The sequence below is a fragment of the Morchella importuna genome (assembly GCF_003444635.1).
Source record: "Morchella importuna strain M04M26 chromosome Unknown Morimp01GS001, whole genome shotgun sequence".
Lineage (NCBI taxonomy): Eukaryota > Fungi > Ascomycota > Pezizomycetes > Pezizales > Morchellaceae > Morchella > Morchella importuna.
Genome location: NW_025763398.1, coordinates 3,081,821 through 3,102,801, shown reverse-complemented (window position 1 = coordinate 3,102,801; position 20,981 = coordinate 3,081,821). Strand labels below are relative to the sequence as shown.

The following is a 20,981-nucleotide window of genomic DNA, read 5'->3' as shown; positions in this document are numbered from 1 at the left end:
ATATAGATAATCGCAGCTTATCATGGTGCTTACAAGCACAGATACCTAGCACAAAACGAAGTTTGTTTTGAGAACATTGACTTACAATAAGGAGCTGTATCGATCCAGATTCCACTCCCTATAGCTATGTTATCGACTCTTCATGCTCAAGACTGAGAAGGTGGACTTTTTTGTCGGTGCCGATTATAACTATTGAATGAAGGAGGCGCATGGTTCTATGAATATAGAATTCTTAGATCTATAGACCTGATACACCGGCCAAGCGGAGATTGAAAGCCTAAAGTACATACATACTTTATCATTCCAAGGCGCGTCCCTATATCTTCTGTCTTCCGGTGGACCAGGTTAAAGAGTTCCAGAAATATAAGCACCACGCTATTTAAGTGGAATAGATTGATTGTAGGATGGACTGTTAACTTTTAATTCTTTGAGGGTCTGTGGTGGGGCAATTACATATATGCTTAATTCCTGCGACAAGATTCTAAGTACTGATACGTAAACACGCGCACTGTAATCCTGGTCTTGCCCGTCTCATATAACTACTTTTGAGGGAGCGGAGTGAATATTTCTCCGAATTGGCATAGCCTAGTTTAAAAGATGAAATTATCACTATATCGAGTGACAGCGTATGAAGCAATTGATAATCCTTAGATCTAGCTAGATCTAGCTCGACAAGAAAACCTAGTTTTAACATGACTGAGGCCCTAACCGGCCACCTACACGCTCTTGGCGTAGGGAAATGCTGTATACTGGGTCGTAGCTAGCTTCTGCAGGGGCGATACACTGTGAACGAGACCAAAGGGTTTGTGATACCCAGGTGTAGGTCCATGTATTTAGTACATGTACATGTAGTTATGTAGACGGCTGGTATATAATGTACGTCTATTTGGCGCGATTCATCAAGCAATTAGTGCATGCAGGCTTTGAGCGAGGTACTGGGTTGTTTGGGCGAGTGATAGTTCATGAGAAAATTACTTTACCGTTATAATATACATGTATTTAAAGCCCATTTGGGACGTCCTAGCGATCAGATCCTCTTGCAACCCTCTGGTAAACGGGATGGAAGCCACCTTTTAAATTTGTTAGGCGGAACGATCGCGAGGGATACCTATGTTTGAGGTGAATCCATGGCCGCCGCCCTCTGAGATATATGACGATACTTTATAATTATAAGTGCACCAAATCATCATGTATATTATAGAGAATGCCTGAATCCAAAATGGATAAAGTCTAGGTCTAGCATATTGTTATACAAACATCAAATAACATATATGCAAAGAAGGGAATATTCTAAAACTTGTATGCCAAAATTCGATGGATAAAAATGGAAAGGGTATCATGCCACGCCTTCATCAGAAGCACCAAAGAAGAAAATTCCGAGACCCTATAACTCAAAATAAATAGAGGTACATTCAACTCTATCATTTTCCAAAACCCATGAAAAAGAACTCCAAATCCTGTGTCTGCAAGCCATCAAGTATCCCGGGAAATGAGACAAAGCCCCATGCTGTATTGTGTTCCGAACATCTAAATTCCGACATTAGGTTCATCGTTGATCGCTCCGCCGACGTTCGAGCCCAACAGGCCTCTATGCTCTTCTCTATGCTGTACCGCGACATCGCGAGGGACTTGGCGGTTTTGGTCTAAAGGTGATGATGCCGAAGGTAAAGCCTGACTCGTAGAAATGGTGCTGTAACCTCGTTCGATAGAATTAAAAGCAGATCGCGGGGCCCCGGCATGACGGTAAAGGATGTAGTGCTGAATTATGAATAGGATGTCGAAGATGATTGTAATTTGACCAAGGAAGAACTTGATAGGGTTACCAGTTAGGCCGGACCAGTCGCCTATAATATAGTTTAGCATCATAGTTATTCGGGAATCATGGACAGCATGGCGTGGTTGAAGCAGTGGGGTTTACATACTTTGTAAACTTGAATCCAACACTAGTTGCCCAAGCGACAATGCACCACCAGAGATATCGAGGAGGATGTTATGTATTGACCATCCAGTGGTTGCCTTGCGTCGATAATTAAGATACGCCTGTGGGATGTACTTTACTATGGATATTAAGAGCTTAACATATTGCAGTGTATAAACCTAAATGGATCTGAGTTAACGACTATTTGGTGTAACACTCTCCCAGATCAGTGGTTAAATACGCACAACGTCGATCCATTCCCAGTTGCTGTTGCCAAGGGCAAGCAGCACAGCGATAGTTATGGCGGCAACGCAACTCATAGCAATAGCACTCATAGTCCGCGACATATGCTGTGATGCATGCCTCTTGTAACCCCAGAAGTAAAACTGCGATAGAGTTATTGAACTTATGAGTAGCGCATGTGCCTATTGTCATTAGCAACTCAACCTCCGTAAAGAAACCCGACTTATTAATCGGCTGAAGAGGTCATAACTAACAGCAAATGCCAAATCATTCCACCTTACGGTCGGCTCTTCGGCACCAGGGTGTCGACGAGCGTATTCATCTCTCACAGTTGGTGAGAAAAGAAAAAGAAATGACGATAAAGTGTAACAAATATATCCGAGGACGTTAACAGTAAAGAAGTCAACCGCAAGCCCGGTGACGGACTGGCGTTGGTGGTTAGCTAAGAGCTGAGGGTAGAAGGATATTGACCAACAGAGGAAGTAAGACCAGCCTAGAAGGCGTGAGATCAAAAGGGCAAGGAAATCGTGTTGAGAAACAGCAAAGAGGATAGTCATTTGATGAAGAGTTATGGTTGAAATGGTACCCGTGGGGAAGCGTGAATGAAGAAAAGATTATTGACAACTGGAGTGTATGAAACAAGGTGTTTCCGTAGGGCTTGCAGTTATTATTAAGGTGCGGTCTATTAGAGGGGTAAGCGTTTATCGAAATTTAAATTTATTGTGCGGATGAGGTGTTGGGGGGTCGGTAACAGTGATGTTTGAAGAGTACAAACATAAGAAGTAGCTGAGCACAAACAACCTCAAACTCTTCTTCATCCACTTCCCCCTTCCAGAGTTCCCAAAGGTCCCATGTCAGCAATCACGTCATTTCCGCCAAGCAAGCCCTATGCATGCTGCAGATCAAGATTAGATACATCTATGGTACCTACATGAGTACCCGACATGTAGGTACTACATCCTACATAAGCGGTCGCACATGCACCTCCATATCCAAAGCTTAGAGTACATACTTGCAGGCTGTATTCCACCCTGCAATACCTACCCTATCCGGCCATACATACAATGGCATCTACAGTACATGTTCCTTCAAAAAAAAAAAAATCAATGTTCAACGTAGACCCTTTGCTACATACACATGTCTACCAGTTTTGGACCATATAGGGGCCATGGGAACATCAAAATATCTGCACGGGTCGGCAAACTCCCCCAAATACCGCCCCCGATACTTTAAAACCATCAGACCCAAGATACCTTAATTGAAGGCGCAGAATAAACTGATCAGTGATGTGGTGCAATAGTAATATTTCCGCTATAGAGGTAATATATTTTCTTAATGCGTGTATCTGAGCTACTTGTAGCCATGTGCGATTTAGCGAAAATCGAATAGCATCAGTTTGGAGTTCGGATTAGGTTCGCCAGTGCCCGAATAACAGCCGCAATTTGTACCTTTAGAATCGAAAATCTCGTGTATCTGCATCACAGCTATAAGCGTGGAATAATACTAATGTTATGTTAGCTGTGTTACCAGGTATAGCTACATGTAGATAGACTCACTCACCTGGTGATGGCGTATCTACATGTAGTTCTCTGATGACCGTGTTTGCAGTATTTACATATTTGCTTTGGCATCCCAAAGTAACTCACCCCGTGAGTAAGTGCACTTATAATCAGTTTATGAATCTAAGGGTTCAAGTGTATGAGTTGTCCAGTACATGTATTTTCTGTGCACCTCAACATAACCTTAAAATGACCTGCACAAGTATATCCATCCCTTCGTGCGTTCCCACGACCGGGAGCTAGTAGGCAACTTTTACTCAGTAGTACACCTAACCCTCACTCCGTGAACCTCTTTTGCTGCGAAACCACCTTCTGTGACCCCCCCCCCTACACTTATTCTGGTGTCTCCACAGTCTGTAGGTAGCTAGATTTTCTGAATATCACCACGCCGTCGTGGGCCTAATATGTCTCCTTTTTGCTCTGACGAACGAAGGGATGTATGTACTCGTGATTTTTTTGCGTTTCCGGACTGGACTGGGTCCGCATACCACCAAAATATGGTTGTCAAGCACGATTTACGCCCATATGCGGACCCAGTCCAGTCCGGAAACGCAAAAAAATTACGAGTAGAATCGAAACTATATATAGAATATACCAACCTCTACATACATGTATATTGGATCATTCGTATGACCATGGCAACAAACAGCTTGGCTAAGAAGTACCTACACACAAAGTATACATGTACATTATGATGTACTTAAGACGTACTTTCACTATAAATCAAAGGTTTACATATACATTTGGGCTATTGTGGTGAATAGATTATTCTTGTGATCGTTGACAATATACACATGTAGTCGTTCGCCATCACTCGATAATACTTTTAGTTGGATAGTTATGGCAAGAAAGAGCCAAGCTGCAAGATCTCTAGGGTTTTTATTTTATTTCTATTGGCCCAAGTCCCTCTGTTTGTTATACCGTACTGCTACAGCTGAGAGAGGCGTTCAAGCAAGGATCATAGGGGGTTGGTCATCAAAAATCATGCAATCAGCTGGGCTCTTCACTCAATCTCTTGGCGATCTGATAACGGTCGCGACCTCAACCCTCCTTCAAACCTCCCCCCAGACTGTGTTGAAGAGAAAATTCGCTCTTTGCATCAAACTCACTCTCAGTTAGCATTCAATTAAGTTCTCCTCATCGAAATCACCATTGCCAACGCGTTAGTTTTGCTGGACTATGGTATAGTAGCCTAGTCTCACCCATCGCAACAAATAGGGCACTATGGCACCATCCCCTAGTTCTGGTGGACGTACTCCCTCAACTCGTGGTCGAGGAAGAGGCCGGCCGCGGCTAAGAGGTCGTGCAAATAGTCTGCTCAGTGGTAGGAGACGTACCTCGTCTCTCCCCGCATCTGTCCCGGAAAGCTATACTCCTACGGGCCGCCGAAGACCTGTTTACCAGAATGGTTACAGGCCAGGAGGTGCTGGTGGTGGTGGAAGATATATAGATCACTCCACGGGATCGATCGTTCCAGCAAACCTTTACAACACTACCACTACTCCAGCTCCAAACAGACGAAGAGCTCCAGTGACTCCGAGCGTGCCGGTGGCAGATGGAGTTTACAAGCCAAGGGAGGAGAAGAGCTATATAGAGTTCCATCCAGATCTAGATGTGGATGCTACGCTGGAATGTTTGTCCGCAGAGGACGTCGATGGAGCAAGCTATAAACCCCCGGAGTGCGGGAAGAGTGTGAAAATTGTGGATGTGAAGGAAGAGATCGAACCGCAGGAAGAGAAGTCTACCACAGGTTCGAGGAGATGGGATATAGGAATGAGTCTCGATGGGAATGGCCAAAATGTTGATGAGATATTGGATACAAACCCTGGAGTTATCACATCATCATTTACAGCCTACTCTTCAGCTCTAAACGGTACCGTCTCCGCGTCATCCTTTAATGACATAGATATCGACATGTCCGATGCCCCCACACCTACCCTAACCCTCACTGCAGAAGGCGTCGAAAAACCGCTAAATCTCTACAATATCAACCTCCCCATCGACCCCGCCCTAGCTGCTCTCACCTCTCCCCCGCCACCAGAGCCCACAACTCAGATACCAATCGACCCGGCCCTCTCACAAGTGGATCACCAACTAATCCCACAAACACCCGCCATCACCCCAACAGAAGAAGTATTAATTACTCAGCCTCCCGTCACACCTGGCCCCATAAGAACTTCTCGTAGGGGCGATGATGGCCCCACCCTTGCATCCCTACGTGCACATCGATCAAATGCTGGCAAACCCCCCCTCCGTCAAACTATTGCCCACCCACAGTCGGTCCGACGGCCACGGGCCCAAACATCAACCCAGGCGTCATTTGAAGCCGAGAAGCTCAACCTTCCGAAGCCAAGTTATCGCAAGATAACTCCTTTTCAATTCTCTGAATTTGCGTGGTCTTCTTCTGTCGGATCCACTGGTCCTTATGGCCTCAATAACCCACCGTCTTCCTACTCCATGGGATCCGGTAAGGGTCGTCGTCGGCTGGAACCAACCACACCTGGATCGGTAGATCGGTCTATGGCGCTAATGGGTTACCAGCAAACATCGCTATTCACGCTCCCTAATACCCTCCTCCGTGATGTCCCCGACCTTGGCATCGATGAGGAACTCAATAGTGTCGATATTCTAGACCGTGTGGAATATGACATGGATGAACAAGACGATAAATGGCTGACCTCCACCAATGCGTTTCGTCTCCTTACCTCAGCCGCCCCCATCACCCGTGAAATTTTCGAAATAACAATGACAAAAATTGAAAAGGAATGGGTGACGTTGGAAAAGAAGATCCCGAAGGTCATAGCCAAACCCCACTCTACATCCTTTTCTGCACGACGCCGTCGGACAGCTGGTGATGATGAAGAGGAAGAGGAAGGGGCTGAGGACAGTAAATGCGCAATCTGTGATGACGGGGAATGCGAAAATAGTAACGCCATTGTTTTCTGTGATGGTTGTAACCTTGCCGTTCATCAAGAGTGTTATGGCGTTCCATATATACCTGAGGGGCAATGGCTTTGTAGAAAATGCCTTACGATACCAAGACAAACGGCGCATTGTATATTTTGTCCAAATACCGATGGGGCATTTAAACAGACCACTACAACGAGATGGAGTCATCTTTTGTGTGCTATTTGGATACCAGAAGTTCGATTAGCGAATCCGGCCTATATGGAACCTGTGGATGGGATGGAGTTAGTGCCGAAGAGTAGATGGAGGCTGGTGAGTTCCAACTGGTTGGATTTTACAACCATGTTGTATTTTTTTTAGGCATCATTTCATTGCTGACTTCGGCGTGGCAGACATGCTATATTTGCAAGCAAAAAATGGGTGCATGCATTCAATGCAGCAACAAAAGCTGTTTTATAGCCTTCCATGTTACTTGTGGCCGACGGGCGCGGCTGCACATGAAAATGAAGAATACCTCTGGGCCGGGTGCGCAATTGGAGGCATCGGGGCTGAAGGCATACTGCGACAAGCATGTTCCTGCCGATTGGAGACGAGAGAACGATGTAAGCTCTCTATAAAACCTTCCACCTATCCAGTCACTGATAATTTTATAGGTCGATGAAGCTGTCATGGACGCCATGGAGTTCTACCATCAAACAATGGCTGGTCGTAACTGGGGCGACTCTCAATCCGCTGCAATGGCCCTTCCAGACCCTTCGGAAGAAAACAGTCCTCCTAATGGCATCCTTGTTGGAGGCAATCTCCCCCGTCTAAACCTAACTTTTGGCAATAAACGCAAACGCAACGCGAATCCGAAATCAGTGTGGAAACTTCCCTCCGGTGCACCCGTAATACCACATGTCATCTACACCGCCGTTGTCGAATTTCTCTCCCGCTTCAAGGTTTACAAGAAAGAGGAATATGTTGCTGAAGCGTGCAAATATTGGACCCTTAAGCGGGAAGCACGTCGTGGTGCTAGCTTGCTAAAGAGGCTACAGTTACAGATGAATAGCTTTACAAGTGTGGAAGTTACGAGAAAGAATTATGCGGCGATGGGGCACACACTTGGGACCAAAAGGCTAGGGAAACGCAAGGAGTTTACGGATGGGTTGATTAGCATTTTGGGGAAGCTAAAAGATGTGACTATGAGAGTCGAAATGAGAGAGTCGGAAAGGGTAGAGGACGCAAAGGCTCTAAAAGATTCATTGGACTCTATATATTTCCCCGAAGTATCTTTGATGAGGGAAATTTTGGAGAAGGCAGAAAGGTTGGTGCTTCCCTTTTAGAATATCGGTCCGATGGCAGGCCTTCATGTGAAATTAATGTGGTATAGCTAACGTTACAGTGTGGGGTACACGTGTAGTCAGGATCATGAACGTGTTTTTGAACAGGGATTCTCGCTTATTCTGGACCGAATCGAGAACCGACTGTATCCAACCGTAGAAACATTTGCCATGGACATGCTCTCAGTATTAAACTCCGCTCCAAGCCAGCCATTACTAGAGCATAAGTTCAATATACCTTCCTACACCCCGCCCATACTAGAGCAAAAGAAGGACATGGATGATCTAAGCCAGGAGGCGGCGACCACGATATTGAAGCAAGTCGAGCCGCTGTTAGACGAAGCCGGATTAAAGGAGATAGATCTGAGGACTGATTCAATATCTATGTCTGCTAGTGCGGTTATTCTAGAAGCTAAGGTTACACAGCAGAGGGTTTCGGATGGGAAAGGAGATGATGAAAGGGAAATTGCCGAGATTGCAAGCATTCTTACTGGAACCAACGGTATCAGTTGGAATCTCTCCACCGACAATAGTGGAGACATGGACTTTAACAAGGATGAGGTTGAAATAGAGGACGAAGATATCCAAGTAGATGATGCACAGGAAGGCGGTAATGACGAAGCCGATAACGATGACGCACTGAGCGAACAAAACGGGGTTGAGGGAGCAGAAAATAACCAGCCTTCTATGCAATTCACCAAGGAGGCTATTTCATCCCCGAAGAAATCAAAGGCGGGGGTGGAGGGTATCAATGGAGCATCGCCTCCATTGATTAATATGAATATGTCAGTACCCGCTGCAGGCACCACGGTGCTGGGCTATTGGACCGATGGTCATCCACCGTGGTATATGAATGATAATGAGCCTAGGGAACTTGACATTGTTGACCCATGTATTAGGAAAACACCCACACCTACTCCGAGACAAATGAGCCCAGTTACTGGGATAAATGGCGATAAGTCGACTCCTTCACCAAAAAAGGTGCTGGCCTCATCAAAAAAAACATCATCTCCCAGGAAGAAGGCACTGGCATCACCTGATAAGAAAACTCTTGTCTCTCCATCCAAAAAACTTTCATCTTCACCAACCAAGAAAAGACTATTTTCACCATCAAAAAGGCCAGCATTGCAAAAGTCTCATGTAATACGGAATCAAGGGGCTGTCGATGTATCTGTTAACGGGGTGGCAGATTCAGCAACCGCTGAAACGTCTATCCCACAACGAACCGAAGTTTTTCCAAAGACCCCAGAGGCAGGGTCGCCTGTAGAAAAATCTGCCAATCTTCGCACACCAATAAACAGAGATGTACCCACAGTCAAGGTTCGGCGTGCTTCGGATGGATTGAAGCCCACTAAAAAGTCTGATATGGATTTTGCTGAAAACGAAGATCTTATGGGGGGGTACCGACTTGAAGATCTCCCTTCTCCGCTGGGAACAGTTGATGGCTCGAACCCTAGCCCTGACCAGGAGAAGGTGGACAACAGTCTTTCTACCCTTCCAGCACCAGCACAGAGTACTCTAGCTACGTTTGTAGCTGCTACAAGTGCTGCTACTAACGGGGTTGGAGATCATGACAATACAAGTGTTCTTTCCGATCCCCCGGATGATGAAGATGTGGATATCGATGCAGAGGGGTCTACAGAAGACGAGGATGAGATTGAGGGCTTGGACAGGATGGACGTTGATGTTACCAATCAAGAAGATGAAGAAGACGATGATCCAGATGCTGGAGATGAGTTGGAGGAATCAGAGTCCGAGGAGTCAAAAGGGGATGGCTCGGCAGGGAGCAGCTCGGGTGGTTCAACGAAGAAAAGCAGAAAAGGCATGGTTTTTGCTCGGCAAAGTAATGGCAGGTTTGGGTCGATGAAGACAGGCGTTTCTGGCAGTAGGGGAGGAGAAAGCGGGGCGGCCGGTGGCTCGAGGGGGAAACCAAGGAAGAAGAAGTGGTGAGAAAACTCTGAAGACTCAATAATGTTAATTATTTTCTGTTTACATCTTGTATTTTTATTTTCCTTTATTACTTATCATTTTGATAGCTGGCAGATCTTATTTCCTTTGTTTACTTGGATGGAATGAAACGTGCGCGTGGAAACGGAATAACTATGGGTTTGGGACTAGGTTTGGGTATTTGTTTTTCTTATTGGCAGTACGCGTTACTCATGCACTTCTGGCAGGGGCTTTTGTTTTCCTATTTATTTCCTTCTTTTTTTTACAACTCTTTTTTCTTACAATTAGGGATAGGAACGGTGTTTGAACGTCTTCTTTCTTTCCTATTTCCTACATTATACTTTTACTACTTCCTCTCTATCAACCCCCCCCCCCCCCCCCCTCTCCACCTTTTTTACATTGCAGCCATATGGCCTACACCTCTTCATCTCCGATTTCGACCCTGGTCTTCTAAGCCGGGTCGGGGCTCTCCCCCTTCCACAGTAGATGATGAGATCTGAGAACCTCCTGGGCCTGCGGTGGCTGTTTTTTGTAACATGTAGGTGGTAATATAATTGGAGAAGGCTGCTGTTGCTGATGTCGACCTGTGATAAATGTTCTATGTTCATATTATTTATATATAGATCATGTTCCGCTCTTCTATATGTGGCGGCGGCGGTTCTTGATAGTCTGGTGCGGTGCGGTGCGGTACGGTACGGTGCTTATTAAATGCTGATATATTTTTACGGTCGTGGAGGTGTATGCTGTAAGAGCGATATGATTCTACCCAGGACTTTTATAAAAACTACATGTATGGGAGAAGGAAAGGGGGGAACCAAATGGCCCACTGCTAAGTTCTTGATATATGTGGCTAAAGCTTCTCCCTTCCACTGATCAGCTCGTCTACTCAATAGCTTTGGACATGATGTCTTCGCCAATAATTGTAGGGTGCGAAGTATGATGTATGCACTTGATGGCATTTCTGTAGTTTGGGATACGTGTGCTCTACATACATGTAGTAAGAGATAACAGTGTGTGAAGTCATTTGAATTGTTTCTAGGTACAATCATCGCATAAAGTATAAACTATGGCGTAAGTAGTAAGAGATAACACGTTCGCCTTACGATATATCTGCATCATGATATATCACTCGCCCGCAATGACCAAGACCATGCAGGATACACCAGCACGCCGTACCTCAACACCTCAACACCCGCCAAAACATGTACCTACGCACTACTGCGCTCCACGCTGCTACAGCCAGATCACATGTACGTGTAGCTAAGCAGCGATGTGTTAATTGCCGCATCTGTAGAACTCGCTCATCAATCAGCTCGACCCGTTGTGAGCTGGTGTCATGAGTGGAATCGGCTTAGAATAAGCTTTCCCCTCCACCACCACCACCACCTCCCGCCAGCACTTTGTACGGCCGCAATGGAGAACTGTTCCGGTATTCTAATATCTCTATCATGATCTCGTGCCTGCACACCCACCTAGCTAGAACCCCCCCCCCCCCCACATTTACCTTCTCTCCTTCCCCACAGCGACCGGTTTCCCCACGACCGGCAGGGGGGGCGCTGTTTTCCGGGGAAGAAAAAAACAGAAAAACAAATACTGCGTGCGAAACAAAATGGTTTCTTCATATAAACGGCGGGTGTGGGGTGCACGTTTCTCCGCACTTTTTTTTTTGAGTTTAAATTGAGGGTGGGACTCGGGGGAGAGGAGGGGGGGGGGGGAGGGACAGCTTCACATGCAGCCAAATTGACGCAATTTTTGCTCTACATACTCTGCCTACTGTAAGCAGGTAGGAGGGCCAGGTACTCTACGTCGGGGGCATAATGCCGGCGGTGCGATTGGATGGTTACATCTACACTTTGAGTCTAGTAGAGTATGTAGAGTTGACACTTGGGTACAGTGCCTGAGTAGAGTATCTGCTGTAGGGATAAGTATCGCTGTATCAGTATTCTACTCTAGTGTCGCAGCATCCGTAGAATCCAGCATAACGCGGGCGGGCGCACACAATCGCAGCGTCGGGGAAACCTTCGGAAGCCGAACACTCCGGCCGGCAGCGGAACCGTAGGTAGGGGTTATGAGAAGAGGAGCAAGCGAAGCCGAAGCGATCTTCGCTGCAATGGACCGAGGGGATTGAAGGGAGCAAGCGAGAGACAGATGATGCAGGGCACGGCGTGGATCCTTTTTTTCATTTTTTTTTACGGAGAGTGTGTGTGTGTGTGTCCTCTTTTTTTTCTTCTGTTCTACAGCTGAATCCCCGCGGAGCTAGCTAGAACTCGTAGAGAGTCGAGGTAGCCAAACAGAAGCACGGGAATGGCGGACCTGAAAACCAAGCTGTTGTGATGTGTGACAGAGAGACCTCCGGAGCGTAGGGAAGCTACTGTATGTAGGGACTGGGGGACGAATATCAATCGGGACGGAGGGACGGGGAGATGTAACAGGCCGAAGCGGGAAATTCTAAAACCTCTTTTTTTATTTTATTTTTTCTTTCTTTCTTTCCCAACAACACAAAATTACATGGTATATTTTAATCTGGGCTAGAGAGAGTTGACATTTTGTGGGGGTAAGGTGCGCCTAGAGTACTCTATGTAGGGTGAGCAGAGTATGGAAAAGTTACATGGGAATTTGTATGGAACGACGGGAGCCGTCAAAGCTACACATGGTACGATTGATGAGAGTTTATGAAGAAGGCGGACAGGGGGGGGGGGGGGGGGCAGCACTCGGGAATGCGTTTTGGCGGAGTGAGAGAAGTGTGTGTGTGTGATGTAAGGTGTTTTGTTTGAACGCTTTGAAGGGTCCCTGGGAAACGAGTGCCTAGAAGAGGGAAGGAAGCGAAGGAAGGAAGAACGGGCTCTGAGGGACGAGTTTCACAAGAAAGACGTCAGAACAGTGCAATCGAGGGAAGGGGGAGCGGTGGGGTTGGGGTTGGGGGGATACACAGGCGACCGCCGCCGTTACTCTAATACTGCTAGAGATCATCAGAAGAAGCAACTCTCTTTGCTCTATCCAGCGACCGAGGAAGAAGAGCAAGCGCACAACGCCAGGCACAGGAAAGAACATCAGCAGCAACAGTACCAGTAAGCAGCGTGTACCCGGGAGCCGAGGAAACGAGATTCGAATCAAGATGTGCGAGAGAGGATGAGCTAAAAGATGCAGCGGGCGGCGGTAGCAAGTAAAAGAGGTAGGGGTCCTTCTGGATGCGGGTATTTTTCTCTCTGGTTCTTCATCTTTCCCGACCCAGAGTGGGCACTGGGTTTTCCTTCGGCGGGGGATCTTAGATCTGGGAGGGGTGGTGTGTGGGATTGGCAGGCAGGCCCGCGCCAGCCAATAGGAAGAGAGAGGTAAACAATTGCTGAGTGATGGTTTGACGAATTTTCTTTTTTTTTCTTCCCTTACAACACGCGCTTATCCTGTTCAAGGGGAGCATATGTACGGAAGCACACTCGGAAGCGCTCTTCAGACGTCGAGTGTTTTTTTCATGCTGATGGGAGAGCTTTTTTTCACCCTTCCCTTTTTCGCTTTGTTGGATGTTGTCTTTTACAGTACAGTTACAGTCAGACTTGTAGGTACAATGCAAGTTCGAATTAATCTGCTGTCTACATAAATAAGTGATCGTCCCTGTACAGTCCTCCGGTAGCTACAGGTACCTTTCTATTGGCCTTAATAACGATCGTTATTTGACTACAGTAGGGAAACTCTACTGCCTAGGTTGTAGGTCATGCATGACCACATATTAGACAGACATCCGTACCCTGACAAGGACAAATAGATGCCTCTAATTGACTAATTGATCTCCCCCCCCCTTTGGCACCGATTTACTGATATACTTGGTTGGTACTGAGCTGTAATTGGTTGTGGATAACTCGGCGGTCTAAGATGCCCAGACCGCCGGTGCCAGTAGCACTGGGTGCTGCCGGTGGTGCACTGGAGGTGGTCCTGATGGAGGTGTGAGGGAATGTCCCCCTCGGTCCAAGTCGATCACTTCCCCCATCCATCCTTTTTCAAACACCTGGCTTTCCCGAACGTCAACGAAATTCCTTTTATACGCCGTCTCTCCCCGCCCCATCCATTCCATCTTCCTCTTCCTCCCGTCGTCTCTCTCTCTCCATTTCTTGTTTAGCATCCCATTCTAGATTTGATCACATAATCTAGATCAACCAAGTTAACATCTTTCTGAATAAACCCACTAGTTTCGTTTTTTTTGCCCTACTGTTTTCTAGCCAGAAAATAATCCCGCCACATTTCAACAACCCCATCCCATCCCCCGTAGCGGTTTAAATATTGCTAAATACCCTCGCCCACGTTTCATTGAAACCGTACTCGAAATGGAGCCGCTTCTAAGTCAATCTCGTCGTCTTTGTCCGTTCCTCAAGAAAACCTCTCCCTCGACCCTCCGCGCCCTCTCCACCGGTGTTTCTCCAAGTGTTGGCGGCGGGACCATGAGCAACCTCCAAGTCGTTGCCCGTCGTTGCCCGGTCATGTCCAAGGCCCTTGCCGTTCAGAGTGTCCGTAACTCTGCATTTTCCACCTTTGGTGCCCGCGCTGGAATTGCTGGGCAGAAGAGGGGATACGTTGTGCCGAGCAAGCCCGCCGGGTTTCAGGCCACCGAGAGGAAGGATGCCGAGGCCGCGAGCATTGAGACCCTGCACCTCCAGGCAGGTGTTCTTGACACCTCTAAGGGTATTTTCAGCCTCAATTGCGCACCAGTTGGAATTGAGTCGAATAGAATGCTAATTTTACAATAGGAATCTGTCCTCATGGCGCTGCAGCGCTCAAGGCTGCCCAGATCGCTGAGAGCATGGCCGCCGCTCCCCGCGCCCGCCCTACTCGCCCCATCAACGTTGCCCCCGTCAAGATGAACCCGGCAACTACTACCGGAACCGCCTTTGACTACGAGGGGTTCTACAACAACGAAATTCAGAAGAAGCTCAAGGACAAGTCCTACCGCTACTTCAACAACATCAATCGTCTTGCCAAGGACTTCCCCCAGGCGCATCTCGACACCCCCGACAAGCTCGTCACTGCATGGTGCAGCAACGATTATCTTGGTATGGGTCGCAACCCCAATGTTTTGAAGGCTATGCATGAGACGCTGGACACCTATGGTGCTGGTGCTGGTGGTACTAGGAACATCTCCGGCCACAACAAGCATGCAATTGGGCTTGAGCGCACCATTGCGAAACTTCACGCTAAACCGGCTGCACTTGTTTTTTCATCATGCTACGTGGCTAATGATGCGACCTTGGCAACTATGGGCTCAAAACTTCCCAACTGTGTGATCCTGTCCGACTCTCTCAATCATGCTTCAATGATCCAGGGTATCCGCCACTCTGGGGCAAAGAAGCTTGTCTTTAAACACAACGACCTCAAGGATCTCGAGGAAAAGCTTCAATCAATTCCAGCCAACTACCCTAAGATTATTGCATTCGAATCAGTATATAGTATGTGTGGTTCTGTTGGGCCTATTAAGGAGATTTGCGATCTTGCCGAGAAGTATGGCGCAATCACCTTTTTGGATGAAGTGCACGCTGTTGGCATGTACGGACCACACGGCGCTGGTGTTGCAGAGCATCTTGATTTTGAAGCGCACGCCGCTGGCAGGCCAGAGGGAACAGTCATGGACCGAATTGATATTATCACTGGTACACTCGGAAAGGCATACGGATGCGTTGGAGGTTACATTGCCGGAAGCTCACTATTCGTCGATATGATCCGTTCCCTCGCACCTGGATTTATTTTCACTACTTCATTGCCCCCGGCTACAATGGCGGGTGCAGATGCGGCAATTGACTACCAAATGCACTACCATGGCGACCGCCGACTTCAACAACTGCACACTAGGGCTGTAAAAGAGTCACTGCAGGATCGTGACATTCCAGTCATTCCCAACCCATCTCATATTGTACCCATCCTTGTCGGAAGTGCCGAGCTTGCTAGGCAGGCTTCTGACAGCCTTCTCGAAGACCACGGTATCTACGTCCAGGCGATCAACTACCCTACCGTCCCTGTAGGCCAGGAGCGCCTCCGCATCACCCCCACTCCCGGCCACACGGAGAAATACCGCACCCACCTTATCGAAGCCCTAGAAACCGTGTGGAACGACCTCGGCATCAAGCGCACCTCCGACTGGCGCGCCGAGGGCGGCCTCTGCGGTGTCGGCGTCGATGACGTCAAGGTTGAGAACATCTGGACCGACGAGCAGCTCGGCTTTCAAGGCAAGAAGTTTGTCGAGAAGGCCATCAGCTTGAAGACCGGAAGAGCAACCGGCCCAGTCATGGACGCTATTTTGGAGAAGGAGATGGGCAGGCCGATGGGCATCGAGGCCTAAGGGCGGTTTTTGGTGCACATGCCCGCTGTGTTTTAATGGCTGGAGATATCATGTCAGCGTTAGTAGTTGCGAAGGGTTTTTATGTAGTAGGATAATGTGGTGGAATAATAGAAATTATTGCGGTACGGGGGTTTGTAGATCCTCGGAAACAGTATTTCTCAGATTTTTTTTTTGCGTTCTTGCCAATGATGTATGCGTGTACTGTGATTTTTTTTTGATTATTACCTATACCACTATGCGAACTGTGATTTTTATGCCATCATGCTGTAATTATAGAAAACACCACCAAGACATCATGTAGCACGTAAAAAAAGCAGAAACAGAACCAGAAACAATCATACCCGCTCACCTCCTACACCAACTTACCCAACAAACACACCCACCCTAGCCCATCAAACACACACACACACGGGAAGAGCAGCATCACCTATTTGTCATGCGCTAGCTCCCGCCATGTACTTTTGCCCACCCGGGTATATCTCGGGGAACCAACCAAACACCAACCCTACTCCACTCACAACCCATCACTCGACATGGCCTGATCCTCTCCCTTTTTCAGTAGGGTGCTGTGCAACCCAATGGGAATCGCGGGATTGGATTTGGCATTTGCGGGTGCGGGTGTGGGTGTGTGTGTGTGTGTGTGTGGGTGGTGACCCGGACCCGGTCCTTGTCCGACGTGCATGGGGCGGGAGGGTCTGGACTGGGGATTTGTCATTGGGTTAGTCATAGTTTGGAGTGGGTTAGGGGGCGGGAACGGGAATAGAGAGGGGGCAGAGAGGGGGGTCATAGAGAGGCGGGGAGTGGTGCGGGGAGGGTGCTGGGGGGTGTTGGGAGTAGAATTGGAAGTGAGGCTTGGCTTTGGTTCTGTGGATGGGGGCGCTGTGGTTTGGTCTGGGCTTGGTTTAGCTTTCGTCTGGGCTTGATTTGGCCAGGGGATTATTTTGTCCTTATGTGTTTGACTGGTGGTGTTGCGCCGAGATATGGAACTTATTCTGGGTGGATGGACTCGGCGGAGGATCGGAGGGAGCCAAGAGAGGTTTGTGGAATTGAGATTGTGAAGTCGGAAATATGGGTCATGGGCTATCACTCGGCGTCGTTGACGATTCGGACTCAGTACCCCCGTTCTGGTTTGTATGGTTTATGCAGTCTACTGCCCGGGATCTGTGAAGTTGTTGTGGTTCTCCAAAGGACTAGAAGTAAGGTTAGGGGTTAGAGGATGGGCTACTGGGGGGAGGAGTAAGTACGGTCACGCAGTCGTGACCGTGTTGGAACGGTATCATGTATGTATAGGATCAAGCAGAGAAGGGGAGGCAAGAATTGAGGGGAAAAACATATTTCTAAAAAGATCTTTTTCAGGATAGTGCCTGACCTTGAATTACAGCCAATATCGACCGCTAGTATAACAGCCACGCTTCCTTCCCCTAGCTATGGCTTTGACTCTTTTGGGAAATCTATTCCTGCATATAGCTAGGAATAACTCAAGTAAATACTGCTCTCTCGTTGCAGCATCCATCCCATCGGTGGGTAGTACTAGATGGGAAGGATATATATCCCTAAAGAGTCATCATGGTTATCTAGCAGAAAAACGGCCGAACCTCATAGGGATTCTTACGTCTGTTCCCCGAAAGCTGAATCTTGATGGTCACTGACGACCCCATCTTTCACAGGCACTATTTTTGGCTTCTTGCACAGACAAGTGCAGCCTAGATTACGTTCTTATTAATAATTCGATATTTCGAGTGTATAGGATGTGGGTTAACATGCCCTGGCAGCAGCTGGAAGCTACGTGTACGTATTCGCCATATAAGCGTACACGCTCCTGTGTCGGAGGCTCCTCCCATGTGTAGTTTCTATTTCGTTTTATTTCCAAAAACGCTCTATACTCTTGCCTCACAACTAACCATAAGTTACCACGCACATGCTCCTCGAAAGTATATTGGTCATCGTCCACCTCATCCTCTACCTCGTCCTCCTCCTCTTCGTCCTCCTCCTCTTCGTCCTCTAGCATACTCTCTATCTAATCCGCTTCCTCAGACATTTTCGTAATTATCGTGGTGGTAGGTGAAAACCTGGGGTAGAGCGGTGAACTGATGTTGAAATAATCCCCAGTTGGTTGAAAGGCGATTTATAAGTAGTCCTACTTATTGGGTGTTCTTTATGTGCCTCTATATTCAGTAAATATCACATCCAAATACTGATGGTATACATCAACGCGTACAAAGAACTGTCGTGACAAACCTTATAGAGCCCTGACAGTGCGGTTTGATGCTTTTATGTTCATCGAGCGTATACTCTCTCTCGTGTTTGTCCATCACCACATCCTTAACCAATTTAGCCGTGGTTGTGTCCACTTCAGGTGGAAGCCTCTTGAGCTGCGCGGAAGAGTTTTGGTTTATAGGGTTGAGGTTTAATTATGGAATAGACGATGGGGCCTAGGAAGAATTTAGATTAGCTAGGCTAATTGGCTTTCGACAAAGAGATTAAGGGTCATGTTATAGATTAGGTGACGCAACTTGTACTCTATGGATGGCTTTCGTACTTAGTTGGCAAACTTAGGAGCTGTAGTGGTAGACTGACGGTAAATAAAGAGTAAATGTGTTCTTTTTAGTCAAGGGTCTTAAGCTTATATCGCGATCGTCGTACATATCCGCACGGTTGTATCAAGGGATGCACGGATGAGAACTAATAGTGATATATGATAATCCTTTACCCTTGGGATCAATATGCTTGATATTGCACGCACCAGTGCACCTAGCTCAATATGTACACACTTACTATTTACATGTGCTTGAGTAGTTAATTACTATACAACATAAAAAAAAGCTTCCAAAACCTTGATCAGTGTTGAATGAAAATGTGTTACTTTAAGCATCAACAAGAAGTGCATAAAAAGCAAGGTAAACAGAAAGTTTAAAAAATGAAAAATGATATCTATCCACGCCATATACCCCCCCATGAGATCCCACTCCAGCAAGTAGCAATAAAAGATAGTGTCACACCCATGAAAAGAAAGAAAGTAGCAATCTCTTAAAAACCTAAAACCCTAGTTACGAGGAAAAAAAGAAGAAGAAGGAGGAGGCGAAGAAGGTAAAGTACATGGTAAAAATAAAGAACTACGCGGAAACACCAACGCCTTGCGCCTTTAACCTCTCTTCAAAACCCTTACAAACCTCCTCGAACCCGCCGGTTACTTCTGCACAAACACCCGCTGCTTCCCTTCTCTTACATCTTGCATCCCAGTCGCCTTCCTCGATCCACCGCCTCGCCTTCTCGACTGCTTCGAGCTCGTGTTTCCAATCGGCGCAGGCTTCACGGGCAACACGTAGCTTACGGTTCGCGGCAATCGAGGATTGTCGAGCCATGTGTAAGGAATCCGAGAGGAATGCGAGCTGCGACACAAGAGAGAGCGTGAGGGAGTGGAGGTTGGATAGCTCGGCAAGAGGTTGCGGAGAAGGTCGAGGGATGAGGTCAAGGAGAGGTAGGAGGAGATCTGAGGTATCTTCCGCGGGAAGATACGCCGAATTTATAGACAAGGAGAGGTCACGGAGGGTTCTCGCTTGATGAGCCATGTTGGACGTTAACGCAGCGTGCGCTGTTATCAGTCTATCATATGGTCCGTGCGTCAATAAGAGATATCCTATATCGGTAATAGGGGAAAGACGAACCTCGTGCTTCCTGTCTCTAGACTACTCTGTGGCGCCAGATTCTGTAGCCCCTCCATCAGCCTTGGCATGACCCCCGCCAGCTCCCCAATTCCGGTCTCTTCCTCCTTGAGCATGTGACGATTCCTCAGCGCCAGGTTCTCAATCTGGTTGATCTTGTCCTCCAACCCCACGCTAATGCCATTCCCCAGATCTTCAGGGTCACCGTACTCACTCCCGTCATAATCACTCGCAGACAACGGCCTTACGGGGGCCTTCTTTACCGAATCATCCTTCGTCGCAGACCCGTTCACGATATGATGGTGATGCGCTCCATTGACCTGGGCCTCTCCGAGCATCATCTCGACTTCGCCTCCCTCTTCGTCGTACTCCTCGTCAGAATCATACATGGCACCCGCCAACTCGTCTGCAAGTGACCCGAGGCCACCGAGACCGCCGCCATCGTCCTTGTGGCCCGGGGGGTTTGAAGTAGAGGGCATGAGCATGCTGTCATCTTCGTACGATATGGAGGGACCTTCGTCAGTGAAATTGGGAAGGGGGGAGGACTCGTCCAGGCCGGTGACTTCGTAGAGTGAGTGTGCCATTTTTCTTTAATAAACGCTACAGATGTAAGTGCTTGAGATAAGTTTATAATTTTATTCGTTGTCGTTATCCGTAATGTATCCGTGTAGATAGATATGGGTATGCGCAAAGGAAAGAGAGAGATGTAGGGAGAAAAGGAGCTTGGTGAGACGAGAGTAGATGCCTTAAGGTGTGCTCCTCAACTTCTGCTTGTTCCACAAGTAGGCCGGGGGGCTATGCACAGAAGAAAAAGAAACCAGGTACCAGGCCTTTCGCGAAACAGGAGTCTAGAGAAGAGGGTGGGGGAGGGGGAAGCAGGGGCGCTTATGAGGGGGAAACCCAGAAGGCTGCGTTGATATGCGATGCAATGGGTTGACCCCTACAGCTAGCTACACGTGAGAAATGCCCACGTTAGTAAGCCGTGATGTGACGATCATCAGATGAAACCCGAGTTGCAATCTTTTTTTGGTTTGATTTTCATTAAAAAAAGCAATATCCTATCCTTAATATTAGGATCTGTGCAGATGAAGTCTAAATAATAAC

The 20,981-nt window shown here is 47.5% G+C and overlaps 3 protein-coding genes across 3 annotated transcripts; 1 reads left to right on the top strand and 2 right to left on the bottom strand.

The window, feature by feature from the left end:
- Nucleotides 1-1,527: 1,527 nt before the first annotated feature.
- Nucleotides 1,528-2,718, bottom strand: LAJ45_00786 (uncharacterized protein; the record flags this gene model as incomplete). Its single annotated transcript, XM_046110385.1, has 4 exons — nucleotides 1,528-1,844; nucleotides 1,923-2,097; nucleotides 2,164-2,343; nucleotides 2,416-2,718. 4 exons carry the CDS (start codon nucleotides 2,716-2,718, stop codon nucleotides 1,528-1,530), a joined length of 975 nt encoding a protein of 324 aa, XP_045977078.1.
- An 11,494-nt stretch (nucleotides 2,719-14,212) lies between these two features.
- Nucleotides 14,213-16,215, top strand: LAJ45_00784 (uncharacterized protein; the record flags this gene model as incomplete). The annotated part of the gene is made up of 2 exons (XM_046110384.1): nucleotides 14,213-14,567; nucleotides 14,633-16,215. The coding sequence occupies 2 exons, from the start codon at nucleotides 14,213-14,215 to the stop codon at nucleotides 16,213-16,215; spliced, it is 1,938 nt and encodes a 645-aa protein (XP_045977077.1).
- Nucleotides 16,216-19,328: 3,113 nt separating this feature from the next.
- Nucleotides 19,329-20,461, bottom strand: LAJ45_00783 (uncharacterized protein; the record flags this gene model as incomplete). Its single annotated transcript, XM_046110383.1, has 2 exons — nucleotides 19,329-19,818; nucleotides 19,881-20,461. 2 exons carry the CDS (start codon nucleotides 20,459-20,461, stop codon nucleotides 19,329-19,331), a joined length of 1,071 nt encoding a protein of 356 aa, XP_045977076.1.
- Between the last annotated feature and the right edge of the window lie 520 nt (nucleotides 20,462-20,981).